Consider the following 16,135-nt stretch of genomic DNA (forward strand, 5'->3'; position numbering starts at 1 on the left):
ACCAGCTACATGGATGAGCCTTGGGGACGTTATGCTCTGTGAAACTGACCAGTCCTTGAATGCTTCCATGCACATGAGGCACCTAGAATAGTCAGCATTCATAGAGACAGAAAGCAGAGGGTGGGAGCCAGGGGCTGGGAGGAGGGAGTGGAGGCTAGTGTTTCGTGGGGAAGGCGGGGACGGTCTGGAGACGGATGGTGGCAGCCCAGCAACGTGAATGTGTTACACTCAACATTACTGCACGTTGAAAACTGTTAAAACGGCAACTTTCACGCTACGTATCATGTCCCACAGAAGGAAAATACAGACTAATAAAAAAATGGACCAGAAAACTGCTCTGTCATTCAGTCTGAGTGACTAAGAGAGCGATGATGCTATTCACTGATACAGGAAGGGAGGGCGCAGGAAGCAGGTTTGTGGGGACGAGGGAGTCGGCCGTGAGCATCCCTCTGTGTGCGTGTGTGTGAGTGGGACTCTGCATCCACTAGCGCCCACCCTTCCCAGGTGGGTGATCTGTTAGTCTCTTAGGGACATAACAGGCGTGGGACCAGGAGGTAACCCAAGGCTTGCCCCTCGCCCTGTGCCATGCAGGGGTTACGGTACCAGTGAGCCACCTCTGAGGGTATGACCAGCAGGCAGGAGGTGGCATGCAGCTTGGGAGGCAGAAGTCAGAGGTGCCTGGGGAAACCATGGGCATGGCTAAGCCCCCAGGAAGGGTGGGGAAGAGCAAGAAGAAGAGGACAGGGGCAGCTCTGGAGGAAAACCTAGTTAATGACACTCCATCTTCAAGGGAACTGCTGGCACAGCATCCCCCGTGTGCCCCGTGAGACCCGGGCCTCGCTTAGCACCTACCCAACAGCTGCCTCTGAGGCCTCCACCAGCCACAGGAGAGGAACCAGCTCAAAGTGACCTTATTCTAAATCGGGCTGGCTCCAGGGATCCCTGTCAACACTCGGGCCTGCGCTTGGCAGGGAGCAGCTAGCCTGGAGGAGAGGTGCACATTGCACTGCCCTGCAGAGAGCAGGGCGTCTTAGCAGAAGCAAAGACTCCAGCAGGCTGAGCCAGCTAAGGACGGCAGACAGTGGGCAAGGCCTCCTGTCCGATTGGGTTGTTAGGATGGGCTGGGGAGGGGGCGCTGTGCAATTCCCAAGTCATGTAAAAAACTATATGGGTTTCAAGGAGACGACCACTTCTCAGCTCTAAATAATAGAAGCATCCAGAAGGAAGGAACCAGAGGCCTCTGCCAATTGATCTGGAGACTGGGAAAAAGTCCCACAGTTATTAATAAACGCTGTGTTCTGGGAACTGATTTCATGCACCAGACAAAGGGATTAAAAAGTTGCTGTTGAAGGCAAAGTGGTTTCAGCCAAAGCTCCACTTTCTCTTCTCCCAATAAATGAGCATTTTTCTCCCCGGGAGCGCTGAGAGCTGATTGGCCTCTTTGTAAATCTGGTGAGCGGGGAGCCGTGCCATTGATTGGCACCGGTACACTTCTGTGACCTCTTAATCCTCCTAGAGTCTCCCTGGGGGCAGCCAGCACCTCGGCCTGCTCCGAGGGTGGGGGTCAAATAGGTGCTCGGGTGGCTTCTGGGAACCAGGGCTGAGGATGTAACTTCTCAGGGCCCGGGACCCTGGAATCCCAGCGGGTGAACACCGGGTTGATTCATCTTGCAAAGTGATGCCACGAACGTCACCTCGTCCAAGGGATGGTGCAGGGATGCTGGTTTCGGGGCTGTCCTCAGGCATGTCTAGGCCCAGGTTCATCCCAGCAAGAGCTTACAAAGAAACAGATAAGAGACCCAAGGGAACATTCTTAGAAACAATGGTCAGCTCCCTTCACTCACTCACTAATCGGTGAGCAACTTTTTTTTTTTGTGCTGCACCACGCAGCTTGCAGGGTAGGATCTCTGTTGCCCAACCAGGGATTGAACTGAGGGCCCCCGCAGTGAGCATGCCAAGTCCTAACCACTGGATCGCCAGGGAACTTCCCTAACCTGTGAGCAACTCTCAGACAAGACGCAGTGCCCATCCGTTCAGCCACTTTGAAAACGAATATCGAATGACTCGAGTGTGGTCGGAATTATTTCTAAAGATAACTAACTACTGCTTACAACTCCCCTCCTGTGAGGACTGACTTCCTCATCTCCTGAGGACACAAGGGCGACGCGCGTGCCTCGGCCTCCCCTCCCACCACCGGCCCCGTCCCCGGAGCGGGGTCAGCAGCGGGCGTGCACACGGTCGCTTCCTTCCGGCCCTGCCACTCGCTCCCCTTCCGAGGCTGCTCGGGCTCACGTTTGCCCGGTACACTCAAAGTTTCTTCCTTTTTACAGTTCTTTTCCCGCAGCCCCTGTGTCCGCTAGTGAGAAAGTAGCCGCGGGTTTTCTAATTCTCTCAAAGCCTCCCACCTATGCTTCTGCAAAAAGCCACCTAGGGGGCCTCTTATCCCTTCCAACTCATTTCCTTCCTGCTAGAAGAGTGACTTTATAAAACACAATCTGAAATGGGTAAAAATTAAAAAAAAAAAAAAACTGATGTCAGAGGAAGACAAATATCATATGATATCACTTATGTATGAAAAATAAAAAAATGATACAGGAAAGTTCCTGGCATTCCAATGGTTAGGACTCGGCGCTTTCACTACTGAGGGCCCGGATTCAATCCCCGGTCAGGGAACAAAGATCCTGCAAACCACATGGTGCAGCCAACAAATAAATAAAAAATGATAGAAATGAACTTACTTACAAAATAGAAGCATACAGACATAGAGAATAAATTTACAGTTACCCAAGGGAGGGTGGGGAGGGATAAATTGGGAATTAATGTAATATATATAAATTACTGCACATAAAATTGGAGAAGGAAATGGCAACCCACTCCAGTATTCTTGCCTAGAGAATCCCGTGGACAGAGGAGCCTGGTGGGCTGCTTTCCATAACAGAGCCGGACACGACTGAAGTGACTTAGCAGCAGCAGCACATGAAATAGATAGACAAGGTCGTGCTGCAGAGCGTAGGGAACTATATTCAACATCTTGTAATAACGCACAACGGAAAAGAATCTGATCACAAACTCCCATCCCATCCCCTCGGCCTCGGCAGTCAAGTCTGTCGTCCCTGTCTGTCTCCACGTGTTTTGACTTGGGTCCATGGGAGTTACCCCCCCAGCTTCAGCCTTTGGGTAAGGCCACAAGAACACATCCTGAGCTCTGACCCGCCTGCCTAGGTTCGCTGAGGAAATGAAGGGCGGCAATCAAAACTACAATAAGATCTCTCTAAACACCTACTGGAATGGCTAACCTTAATAAGATTCTACCAGGATTTCCCTGGTGGTCCAGTGATTAGGACTCCATGTTCTTACTGCCAGAGGTCTAGGTTTAACCCCTGGGCCGGGTGGTAGAATAAAAGTAAAGAAAAAAGACTCTACCAAGCGTTGGCAAGGATGTGGAGCAACTGGGAATCTCATACAGCACTGCTGGAAACATAAACTTGCTTTGGAAATAGTTTGGTGGGTTTCTACAAACTTGTAATGCCTTATCTCCTAATCAGAGATTCCACTCCTGGGTACTTACCCGAGAGAAACAAAAACATATTTTCAAAGTCTTGTACACAGATGTTTAGAGCAGCTTCACTAATGACAGTTGAAGACTGGAGATAGTCCACAGGTCCCTCAGCTGGTGAAGGGATGAACTGCTTCATTCAGGAATCACCCGGAGAGAAGACAAAACACTGGTCCACAGATGATCACGAGAGCGTTCTGTCCTGTGAAGGAAACAGACAGAAATGAGTGCCTGCCTACGCGATTCCATTCGTACACACAGGCACGCTGGGCTCAGAAATGAGACCAGTGGGTGCTGGGAGGCGGGGGTGAGGGAGGCGGGGGTGTGGGAGGCGGGGGTGCGGGACGGGGGGGAAAGGGGTGTGGGAGGCGGGGGTGCGGGAGGCGGGGGGTGCGGGAGGCGGGGTGCGGAAGGCGGTTGGCAGCAAAGGAGCATGCGGGGCTTTGGGGTGGAGGAAGTGTTCTGTATCTTGAACACTGCTGTTCTCACTAGTGTGTGCACTTGTGCAAACTCCTCCAACTGTACACTTAACATGCAAAAAATAAAATAAATAGAATTTCACCATATGTAAAATATCTCAGTAAAGCTGATTTTTTTTTAAATTGGTGACGAGACAGTAAATGCTTTTAGAATACCAAGAAAGGAAAACTCAATTCACAGTTTTGATCCTTACTTAAATTTAAAATTTTCACAAGGATGGAACTAGAGATTATCATACTTGGTGAAGTAAGCCAGAAAGGGAAAGACAAGTATCACATGATATTACTTACAGGTGGAATCTAAAATATGACAGAAATGAACTTATCTATAAAACAGAAATAACTCATGGACACAGAAAACAAATTTATGGTCACCAAAGGGGAAAAGAGAGGAGGGATAAATTAGGAGTTTGGGATGAATGTAGACACACTAATATATATAAAATAGATAACCAACAAGGATCTACTGTATAGCACAGGTAATTCTATTCAATATATTATAATAACCTATAATGGAAAGGATTCTGAAAAAGAATATATACACGTATATATAACTGAGTCACTCTGCCGTGCACCTGAAACTAACGCAATAGAAAAAATCAACTATATTTCAATAAAGTAGTCTTTAAAAAATAAATGAATAAATTAACCTTTGCTATTCCTTTGTTTATGGATTGGAGGTGGCAGAAAGCATACAGAACGTAGGATTTTGGGTCCAGTGGACCCAGGGGATGTGCTCTCTTCTGCCAACAAACTCTGAGGTCCAAGCCATTTGCTTAGCCTGAGTTTGAGTTGGCTTGTCTGTGTGGTATTTTTGCATTAAAAAATTAAGTCTATCTTCACAGGTATATGTTTTAAGGATCTGTATACAAGATGAGTGGGGCTTGCTGGGTAGAGTAAAGAATCTGCCTGCCAGGGCAGGAGATATGAGTCATAGGTTTGATCCCTGGGTTGGGAAGATCTCCTCGCGTAGGAAACAGCAATCCACTCCACTACTCTTGCCTGGAAAATTCCATGGACAGAGGAGCCTGGCGGGCTACAGTCCATAGGGTCACAAAGAGTCGGACACCACTGAGACACTCAGCATACACACACATATGAGAAGAGTATGTTCAAAGCATTTCCCAGGACTTGGTATGTGTTCCAAATAATGTCAACCTTCCCAGCATAAGTACCATCAATAAGGTGACATTAAAGTCTGTTTTGTTTCCGAGGGACACGTGAGAAGCTACCAAGCTTCCATCTACCACTGGACAGCAAAGCAAAGTTTTAATTTTTTTTCTGAAAACACAGTTTTTGGAAGGAAAGATGAATAACTTTGCCACTGGGCCCATGTTGTCTGCTTAAAGGACCTGCCTGCTGGATACGTGAGGTCCTTACAACATCGGTTTCTAGACACAAGGAGCCTCTGGGAGGATCACTGAGCAGCGACCGCCACGCTCTGCACAAGTGACTTTCAGGGCCTCCCACCCCCAGGCTGTTTAAACCAAAGGTCAGCATCCTGCTGGTGAGCGACTGAGGAATTCTTCACTGACACATACCTGCTGGGTGATTTGTTGGCTGCTTTTTCCATCCAACAGGCAGCTGTGGGTATTGTTTAGCCGGAAAAAGAAGGGCTAAATTATTCAAGACATGTTTACAATGCAAACAGGGGAAGGGGGAGACTCCCCCATTGGCCACACTAGGGGTGGCAAGAGTCTGTGTGAGCTTCCTTGCATTTTACTAGCAAAACAGGTGTCAGGGAAAGACCCCCACCTCACTTCTTGCAGGCTCCTAGAGCCCCTTGCCCTCAGCTTGCGGAGACTTTTAGAAGCCCCATTTAAAGGCAGCAACACCTGCTTGCAGGAGGACCACAGGAGGAGCGGACGGAGGGGAGGAATGTTCTTAATCCCTGTGGCCCCCAAGCCTGACCACGTCAGCCCAGCAGGACCTGGAACGGCTGGGGATCCCTGCCTCTTTTCCAGCATGGTTCTCAGGCTCCCCTCTGAGAGTATATTTTCCAATGCTGTTTGGTCTGATAAGACTTGACTCTTTAAAGCCTGTAGTTGTTTCGAAACTGCCAGTTTTTAAAAATCTGGGACTTCCCTGGCAGTCCAGTTGAGGCAGGAGGCAGATGGGCCCCCTCCCAGGGTAAAGCAATTAGAGATTCATTCTCTATTGACCAAAACGCCAAGATGAGGAGAGCAGGGGAATTAAGGGACAAGACTGGACCCTGCACAGGCCACATATTTCTTGATCCCAAAGTCAGGGGACCTCCTTATCCACACATGCATAGGAAAGGTTCCTTAGAGGCCAAAGGGGAGTCATGTCAAGGGAGGTTCTACCCATAGGCCTTTGCGGTAGAATCCGTCTTGGCTAAGAGATGTGTGTGAACACATGGTAGGATCCTGAGATACACCAAATACAGACTGTGAACCAGACAAGTCATAGTGATTGGCCAAAGGAAACTCGGAAGAAATGAGGATGTGACTGACTCATCGACTCAGGGCCTCTCCCTCTGAGTCTGCCCGTGTGTCTATCCACACATACTGTACTCTCTTTCTTCCTAATAAACACTTTACTGGCTTCACTGCTTTTCATCTTTGTGGAAATTCTTTTCTGTAGAGCCGAAAGTCCAGAGCCTTGTCACTGACCACAGTCTAGTAGCTGGGGTCTGGTGCTTCCGCTGCCATGACCCAGCCTCAGTCTCTGGTTGGGAACCCAAGCCCGCTCCGAGCCAGGGCAGACCGAGGCCCCCTGAGATCACAGGGTTAAGACTGTGTGCCTCTAGTGCTGTGGGTGTGGGTTCTTTCCCTGGTCAGGGAACTAAGATCCCAAGTGCCATGTGGTGCGGCCAAAAAACATGTTTCTGTAGGAAGACCAAACGGAATGTAGGAAGAGCAAATAACGCCATGATAGGAGGCAAAAGCAGGAAGACCAGGCCCTCACCCTGGCAACTAAGGCGACTATCAGGTCACCAAGACACAACCAGTCAGAGACTATCAGGCCACCCAGATACAGCCAATCAGAACTTGTTTACGGAAAGATCCCGCGCGCGCGAATGTCTGACCAATGAGAAGACCCCCGCGAACATGTAACCAATCCGCTTCGCTAAATGACCCCTGCTTATGTTTGAAATTGGATGTTCTATAAATATGGGTAGAAAACCGGGCTCGGGGCTCTCAGCCTGTGCTCCACTGCGTTGGACACAGCGGGGGCCCTAGCTCGAGCTAGCAATAAACTCCCTTCTTGCGTTTTGCATTGTCTCTTGGTAGCTTTCTCTCTTCCCGCTCGGGGATTCGGACATCGGGCATAACATTTGGGGGCTCGTCCGGGATCCCTTGGCGAGGAGAGAAACCTCCCGAGACAGAAGGAAGAATCCGAACGGTACCGGTACCCAGTCAGGTCAGGGAAATCCAGTGTAAAACCGGGGCCTGCTAGGAGAGCAGGGAGGTAACTGGTACAGGGAAATCCAGTGTAAAACCGGGGCCTGCTAGGAGAGCAGGGAGGTAACTGGTGCAGGACTAAGGGAACGTTCCTGCCGGTGTGAGACCAAGGCCAGCGAAAACGCTGGAGGGCGACCGGCTCTGCGGAGAAAGGGGTCTTTCGTCCCCTGATCCCGCGGCAGTTGACCAGTGGACACTGGTAAGTTGAGTCTGTTACGGGGGAGTGCACCCCCCCAGAGACCTAGCACTTGGTTGTCGGCCGACAATTGTCTGTCCGTGTGTTTGTCTACGCCGTTCCGTGTTTGTGTGAGTGCCGGCATTGTCTCGCTTCTTGTCTTCTTTTGGTGTGTCATTTGCTATTTCGTTTTGTCTGATCTGATCTCAATTTCCTAATCTCTTTGGGAGCTTCAGTGAACGGGCGAACAATTGTGAGGGCAATTGATGAGTCCTGGCCAGGGATACACTCTGGTGGACTCTGAAGGCCCAACAAAAGTGAGCCTAAGTAACTAGAGCCCGACCGGGTGAAGCTCCCCCTTAATACCTCAAACTGAGAACGTGGCCTGAAATTCTTGGTGTGGGCACGGGTCAGGCACTTAAGAGCCGCTAGGGCGCCTGCCACTTGAAGACTCCCGTGAAAGGATAAGGGGGTCACGGAACGGGCCAGAAACCCTTAGGGTGCCCGCCCCCAGCAAGAAAACTTCCGTGCAACGACGCAGGCACATAAACAGTTCCAGAAGCATACCATAAGCCCAACCTCTTGGCCGCCACCACTCCTGATAGGATTTTTGGTGGTTGTTCTCAGTGACTTCTCTCTCCCTCTTCTTCCATACCACTTGTTCCTTAACTATGGGTCAGGGAGAATCTACTCCACTCTCTCTCATGACTGATCATTTTCCGGATGTGAGAGCCAGGGCTCATAACTTGTCTCTGTCAGTCAAGAAAAGTAAATTAATAACTTTGTGTTCTGTAGAATGGCCTGCCCTCCAGGTTGGATGGACCCCGGAGGGTAAGTTTCAGCCCTCCATAATACAGGCGGTGAAAGAAAAGATAATGGCGCCAGACCCCAGGGGCCATCCAGGCCAGGTCCCTTATATCGTGGTCTGGCAAGATCTGGTAGAAAACCCACCTAACTGGTTAAAACCTTTCGTCCACAGAACTTCTAATCCACAGGTCCTGGTGATGGAACTCACTTCGGAAGAAACTAAGAAGAAAGAGAGCTCAAAACCGGTCTTTCAGGATTCCTCTTGCCCAAACCTAATAGACTTGGAAACAGAAGCAAGACCCCCCCCTTACGTACCCCCCTTAGAACCCCCGGGTGGAGGGGAGGGATCAGGAAGGGCGGCAAGGGGCGACCACGAGGGAGGACCAGCGCTGGGGACCCGGGGAAGGACTAGGGGAGATAGGAGTATGCAAGACCCTGGGGACCCAGAGTTACCGTCATCCACTGTTCAGACACTCCCCGTCCGGGTGGGACCAGCGAACCCGAGCGGAGAACGGACCTATCAGTACTGGCCCTTCTCCACGAGTGACCTATACAATTAACACAAACCCCGCCCCTTCTCGGAGAAGCCCCAAGGCCTCATTGACCTCTTAGACTCTATTCTGTTCACTCATAACCCCACCTGGGATGATTGCCAACAGTTGTTACAGGTACTCTTCACCACGGAGGAACGGGAGCGAATCCTGGCAGAGGCGCGAAAACGAGTCCCCGGGGTCGACGGGAGACCTACTGCTCAGCCTCATCTCGTGGACGAGGGGTTTCCCTTGCTGCGACCTAACTGGGATTTTGAGCAGGCGGAAGGTAGGGAGCGTCTCCGAGTGTACCGCCAGACTCTGATGGCTGGCCTGAGGGCTGCAGCAAGGAAGCCAACCAATTTGGCAAAGGTAAATCTGGTGAGGCAAGAGCCCACTGAAAGTCCGGCAGCCTTCTTAGAGAGGCTAATGGAAGCTTTTAGACAATACACACCCATAAACCCCCAGGCTGACGAATCGCGCGCCGCCGTGATACTAGCATTTGTAAACCAGGCAGCTCCAGACATCAGAAGGAAATTGCAGAAAATAGAGGGGCTAGGAGAGCAGACAATACAGGACTTATTGAAAGCAGCTGAGAAAGTGTTCAATAACAGAGAGACTGCAGAGGAAAGGGAAGAACGGATTAGACGGGAGGAGAGAGAACTAGCAGAAAGGATCAGGAAAGAAGATAGGGAGTATAGAACGAGGGAGAACCAGAAGAACCAGAAGGAGCTAGCCAAGATTCTTTTTGCGGGGATGAGAACTGGATCAGGAACGAGGGAGCGTCGGGACCGACAAGCGGGAAAGAAAGAGAAGCTAGAAAGACAGACCTTAAAGAAAGATCAATGTGCTTACTGCAAGGAACTGGGGCACTGGAAAAACGAGTGCTCTAAGAGAGACTCAAGGAAAGGAATGGCCCAGAGGGAGAAAGTCTCCCCCGAAAATCGGGCCTTATACATGGGAGAAGACAGTGACTAGGGGAGTCGAGGCTCGGCACCCCTCCCCGAGTCCTGGGTAACCATAAATGTGGAGGGGAAACCCGTTGGCTTCATGGTAGATACTGGCGCCCAACACTCTGTTTTGAATAAAAGACTGGGACCAATGTCTAAGAAAACCAGCATAGTACAAGGAGCCACGGGGACAAAAAGATATTGTTGGACCACAGAACGAAAAGTAAATCTGGGGACCCATCAGGTGTCCCATTCGTTTTTGGTGATACCAGAATGCCCAGCCCCTCTACTTGGAAGAGACTTGTTGACTAAAGTTAATGCTCAGATCCATTTTGACCCTGGGGGAATCTCAGTCACAGATGGACTGGGACAGCCGATACATGTCTTATCCCTAGCCTTAAGGGATGAATACAGACTTTTTGTGCATAAGCCCTCAGAGGTCATAGCACCAGAAGTACAACCGTGGGTCCATAAATACCCATTGGCCTGGGCAGAAACGGCAGGAATGGGACTGGCCAAACAGAGACATCCGATCGTCATCGAGCTCAAGTCAGAGGCAGTTCCTGTGAGGGTGAAACAGTACCCTATGAGCCAGGAGGCTCGGCGGGGGATCACTCCCCACATTCGACGGCTCATGGATGCCAGAATTCTCAGGCGGTGCCAATCCCCTTGGAACACCCCCTTACTGCCGGTGAAGAAGCCAAGGGGGACAGATTACAGACCTGTCCAGGACCTGCGAAAAGTCAACAAGCGGGTGAGTGACATCCACCCCGCTGTCCCTAACCCATATACCCTCCTGAGCAGTCTGCTGCCTGAGTACACTTGGTACACTGTGCTGGACTTGAAAGATGCCTTTTTCAGCCTACCCCTGGCGGCCCAGAGCCAGGAGATATTTGCCTTTGAGTGGACCGAGGGGGAGGGCCAACCGGTAGTACAGTTAACTTGGACTCGCCTCCCACAGGGGTTCAAGAACTCCCCTACCTTGTTTAATGAGGCTCTGAGTGAGGACCTCTATGAATATCGGACTCGCCACCCAGAGGTCATTCTGCTACAATATGTAGATGACCTTATGTTGGCTGGAACCACGGAGGAGGCATGCAGCCGTGCCACCGGGGACCTCTTACAAACCCTAGGCACCTTGGGGTATCGCGCCAGCGCAAAGAAGGCACAAATAGCCCGGCAAGAGGTCACCTATTTGGGGTATAAGATCAGGCAGGGGCAACGATGGCTAACCCGGGCCATGAAGGAAACAATACTACAGATACCAGAGCCAAGACCCCCCGCCAGGTGAGGGAGTTTCTGGGGACTGTTGGATATTGTAGACTGTGGATCATGGGGTTTGCAGAGAAGGCTCGGCCTTTATATGAAGGGAGCAGAGAGACTCCAAACTGGACCTGGACTGAGCCCATGAAACAGGCTTTCCAAACACTCAGACGAGCCCTACTAGAAGCCCCAGCTCTTGCCCTGCCTAACCCAGACAAGCCATTCCAACTGTTTATAGATGAGAAGCAAGGAATAGGAAAGGGGGTCTTGACGCAGCAATGGGGACCATGGAAACGGCCAGTGGCGTACCTTTCGAAGCGATTAGACCCGGTGGCCGCTGGGTGGCCCCCTTGCCTTCGCATCATTGCAGCCACTGCCCTCCTCGTCCGCGACGCCGACAAGTTGACGTATGGGCAGCAACTCTCGGTCTTCACCCCCCACGCCATCGAAGGGGTTTTGAAGCAGCCGCCGGGTAAGTGGATCTCCAACGCCCGCTTGACACATTACCAGGCCCTGCTGCTCGATGCCCCACGGGTGCGCTTTCAGACCCCCTGCTTCCTGAATCCAGCCACCCTCCTACCTAACCCAGAGAAAGGCCGCCCTCTCCATGAGTGTAGTGAGATACTGGCTGAGGCCCTGGCGGCACGAAAAGACTTAACTGATGTGCCACTAAGCAACAGTGAGCTGGTATGGTTCACCGATGGGAGCAGTTATGTCAAAGACGGGCAAAGAAAATCGGGGGCCGCCATAGTTGATGAGTCTGGGCAGACGATATGGGCTGAAACACTCCCCCCAAATACTTCGGCACAGAAAGCCGAATTGCTTGCCCTAATACAAGCTCTAGAGCGAGCGAAAGGGAAAAGAGTCACCATTTTCACGGACAGTCGATACGCTTTCAGCACTGTCCACATCCAGGGCCCCATATATCAAGAAAGGGGATTTCGGACAGCTGAGGGAAAAGAAGTCAAGAATTTGCCTGAGATTCGCAGGCTCCTAGAAGCTGTCCAATTGCCCCGAGCAGTAGCTATAGTGCATGTTCCCGGGCACCAAAAAGGGGAAGACCCAAAGGCAAGAGGTAATCGGGCGGCTGATGCGGCCGCTCGGAGGGCAGCCAGCCAAGACTACGCCGCCCCCATATTGACTGTGGAACTTCCCCCTCCCGGTATGGGGGCCTTGCCACCAATTCCCGAATACTCCCACCCTGATCTCGACTGGATCAATAAGGACACCACCCTCCAGAAGGATGAGAAAGATGGATGGTACCGGGACCAAGACAGCAACCTGATATTGCCTGCCACCCTGGGTCGTCATTTGTGTGAACACCTACACGCAACCACACATTTGGGAGAGAAAAAGACTTTGACACTTCTCCAGACGGCCCGCCTGAGGTTCCCCCCGACAAAAGGCAACTGTACGAGAGATAATTCAAGCCTGTAAAGCGTGCCAGTTAATGAGAACAGAGAGGAAGCAGCACTCAGGAGTGAGGTACCGGGGGGAGGGGCCCGGGCAACACTGGGAGATAGACTTTACTGAGGTAAGGCCAGGGAAGTATGGGTATCGCTATCTGTTGGTTCTGGTAGATACCTTCTCGGGGTGGGTGGAAGCTTTCCCCACTAAGGGAGAGACAGCCATAGTGGTTGCTAAGAAGATCTTAGAGGAAATAGTGCCTAGGTACGGGCTGCCAGTGACTATGGGCTCTGATAACGGACCTGCCTTTGTGAGCCAGATTGTACAAGGGCTGGCCCGAGCTCTGGGGACGAAATAGAAGTTACATTGCGAATATAATCCCCAGAGCTCAGGACAAGTTGAGAGAATGAATCGGACCCTAAAAGAAACACTGACAAAATTGGCAATAGAGACTGGCGGGGACTGGGTGACCCTCCTTCCCTTCGCACTCTTCCGGGCGCGTAACACCCCATATAAGCTGAACCTTACCCCCTTTGAAATTTTGTATGGAAGACCCCCTCCTGTGTATCCTATTTTTGAAGGAAAGTGCCTGCCACCCCCTGCTCTGGGACAATTCCGGCAAACAATAATGGCATTAAGCAAGGTGCATAACCGTGTTTGGAAGTTGATCCGGGAGGTATACGAGGACCAAAATGAGAAGGCCCTCCCCACACATAATATTAGCCCGGGTGATTGGGTTTGGGTAAAACGACACCAATCTAGAGTATTAGAACCTAGATGGAAAGGCCCTTATGTTGTTCTCCTAACCACCCCTACCGCTGTCAAGGTTGACGGGATTGGACCCTGGGTTCACTGCAACCACGTGCGGCAGGCCACGCCAGAGGAACGAAATAAGGCACAGACAGAATGGAAGGCGAATGCTCATCCGTCGGATCCTTTGAAATTGAAGCTCACCCGCCGGGAAGCCTCCTAGTCCTCTTGCTGATGGCAGCCATCGTCAATCCAGGGATGACTTCTCATGGCCACATGGACGATCCCCATCATCCTGTCAATATGACTTGGGTGGTCTACAATCCAGAAACCGGAAAACTGATCAACTCAAGCTCGAATGTGGCCCCTCGGGGAACGTGGTGGCCCGTTTTGACTTTCGACTTATGCGTCCTGGCAGCTGACAGCAATGGCTTTGGTCCCCACCAGCTAAGTGACTTCTTTGCCCATGGCACTTTTGGCTTGTTCACTCATGGATGGAATAAGGTACCTGTGTATGTTTGCCCGGGGGATGGTAGAGATCGGAGCCAAATTAATAAATGTGGGGGAGTTGATTCTTTTTATTGCGCCGCCTGGGGATGTGAAACCACCGGGACCGTAGACTGGCTCCGAGGGGATTCTAATAGGGACCTTATTAGCGTAAAGTCAGATCCCAACCACCGTAACTGGCAGACAATGCCCAAACCAGGACAATGTTTCCCATTACAGATTGAGTTCACAGATGAAGGAAAAAGATTTACCAGATGGGATTTTGGCCGTGGCTGGGGCCTCCGTCTTTACAAGAACGGATATGACACTGGAGTCCGGTTTGAGCTTCAATTAAAACTAGGACCACTCTATTTGGCCCCCAAAGTAGCTCTGGGACCAAACCAGGTGATAGCTCCAAAACCTCCGTCCTCGCGCAGGCCCAGCCCAGAGGCCAGAAGGACCTCAGAGCCTGGCCCCTCTAAACCTGGTTCGCAGGGAACACCCACAACTGTTAGTCCGCCCCCCCCAGATCCTCTATGGGCTTTAGTAAATGCAGCCTTTGCAACTTTAAATAATACTGACCCTAATGCAACCCAATCCTGCTGGCTGTGTTATGATCCTCGCCCCCCTTACTATGAGGCCATAGGCCTCAACGTCTCCTATGACTTATCTTCAGGCCAGAACCCACCCCAATGTCGATGGGAGGAACGTAAGGTTGGTCTCACGATGAAGGAGGTATGGGGACAAGGACTTTGCCTAGGCACAGTACCACGGGACAAGACTTCCCTTTGTGCTCAGACTGAAGGTAATCTAAGCCTTCAAGGAAAGGACTGGATTGTGCCAGGGGTCGGGGGATGGTGGATTTGTTCACATACGGGGTTGACCCCATGTTTGAATGTGAAGGTTTTTAACCAGAGTCAAGAATTTTGTGTCCTGGTTGCTATAATGCCAAAGATTTTATACCATTCTGAAGAGGTTATGTACTCACATTGGGACCGAGGAGTGCGTAGACAAAAGAGAGAGCCACTTAGTGTAATCACCATGGCTGCTTTATTCAGCCTCGGGTTGACAGGAGCAGGAACAGGAATAGCTTCACTGTCTCTACAAACCAAGGAGCTGTCCTCTCTCCGAACAGCCATAGATGAGGACCTGACTCGTAGAGAAAAATCAATCAGCCACCTAGAAAAGTCTCTAACCTCCTTGTCTGAAGTAGTATTGCAAAATAGGAGGGGATTAGACTTAGTCTTTCTCCAGCAAGGTGGGGTCTGCGCAGCTCTTGGAGAAGAATGCTGTTTCTATGCAGACCATACAGGTGTGGTGAGGGATTCAATGGCGAAAGTGAGAGAGGGACTAGTGCAACGCAAAAGGGAACGGGAAGCCCAACGGGGATGGTGGGAATGGTTTGGATCCTGGTCACCCTGGCTAACCACTCTGGTCTCAACCCTCCTGGGCCCACTTTTACTGTTAATACTAATACTTACAATTGGGCCTTGCATTTTAAATAGACTAATCACCTTTATCAGGACACAGCTAAATACTATCCAGATTATGGTGCTAAGACAACAATACCGGCCGATAGGTCGAAATAAAGAAGAGGAAGATTCCTCCCCATAATCAAAAGACAGGGGGGAATGTAGGAAGACCAAACGGAATGTAGGAAGAGCAAATAACGCCATGATAGGAGGCAAAAGCAGGAAGACCAGGCCCTCACCCTGGCAACTAAGGCGACTATCAGGTCACCAAGACACAACCAGTCAGAGACTATCAGGCCACCCAGATACAGCCAATCAGAACTTGTTTACGGAAAGATCCCGCGCGCGCGAATGTCTGACCAATGAAAAGACCCCCGCGAACATGTAACCAATCCGCTTCGCTAAATGACCCCTGCTTATGTTTGAAATTGGATGGCCTATAAATATGGGTAGAAAACCGGGCTCGGGGCTCTCAGCCTGTGCGCCACTGCGTTGGACACAGCGGGGGCCCTAGCTCGAGCTAGCAATAAACTCCCTTCTTGCGTTTTGCATTGTCTCTTGGTAGCTTTCTCTCTTCCCGCTCGGGGATTCGGACATCGGGCATAACAGTTTCGTCAGCACATCTTTGGTTATCTCTCACAGAAGCTTAATTCAAACTGCTTTACGGGGGCAGAAAAGGAAATTACTGGCCCACCTAACTGGAAAGTTCAGGCTGTTGAGCTTGGCTGGAGCAAGGGATTCCGAGTGTGTCAGGAACCCATTCGGCTTCCTTTGGAACTGGTTTTATTCTCAGGCTGGAGTTCCCTGCAGTGTTAAGATGCCCACTGGCAACCCA

The 16,135-nt window shown here is 50.9% G+C and overlaps 1 protein-coding gene across 3 annotated transcripts; it reads left to right on the plus strand.

Annotated features, from left to right (window-relative positions):
* Positions 1-6,890: 6,890 nt before the first annotated feature.
* LOC139038088 (uncharacterized) lies at positions 6,891-15,846 on the plus strand. Of its 3 annotated transcripts, none has more exons than XR_011491031.1 (2): positions 6,891-7,659; positions 13,419-15,846. XR_011491031.1 is itself a non-coding variant. In XM_070476361.1 (2 exons), exon 1 carries the CDS (start codon positions 11,147-11,149, stop codon positions 12,620-12,622), a length of 1,476 nt encoding a protein of 491 aa, XP_070332462.1. In that variant the 5' UTR covers positions 11,113-11,146; the 3' UTR covers positions 12,623-12,670; positions 13,419-15,846. The 3 variants fall into 3 exon arrangements, 1 of the variants encoding a protein (XP_070332462.1); XR_011491032.1 differs by lacking the exon at positions 13,419-15,846 and adding an exon at positions 8,615-8,672; XM_070476361.1 differs by lacking the exon at positions 6,891-7,659 and adding an exon at positions 11,113-12,670.
* Positions 15,847-16,135: the final 289 nt, after the last annotated feature.

The sequence above is a fragment of the Odocoileus virginianus genome, chromosome 13, assembly GCF_023699985.2.
Source record: "Odocoileus virginianus isolate 20LAN1187 ecotype Illinois chromosome 13, Ovbor_1.2, whole genome shotgun sequence".
In the NCBI taxonomy this organism is placed as follows: domain Eukaryota; kingdom Metazoa; phylum Chordata; class Mammalia; order Artiodactyla; family Cervidae; genus Odocoileus; species Odocoileus virginianus.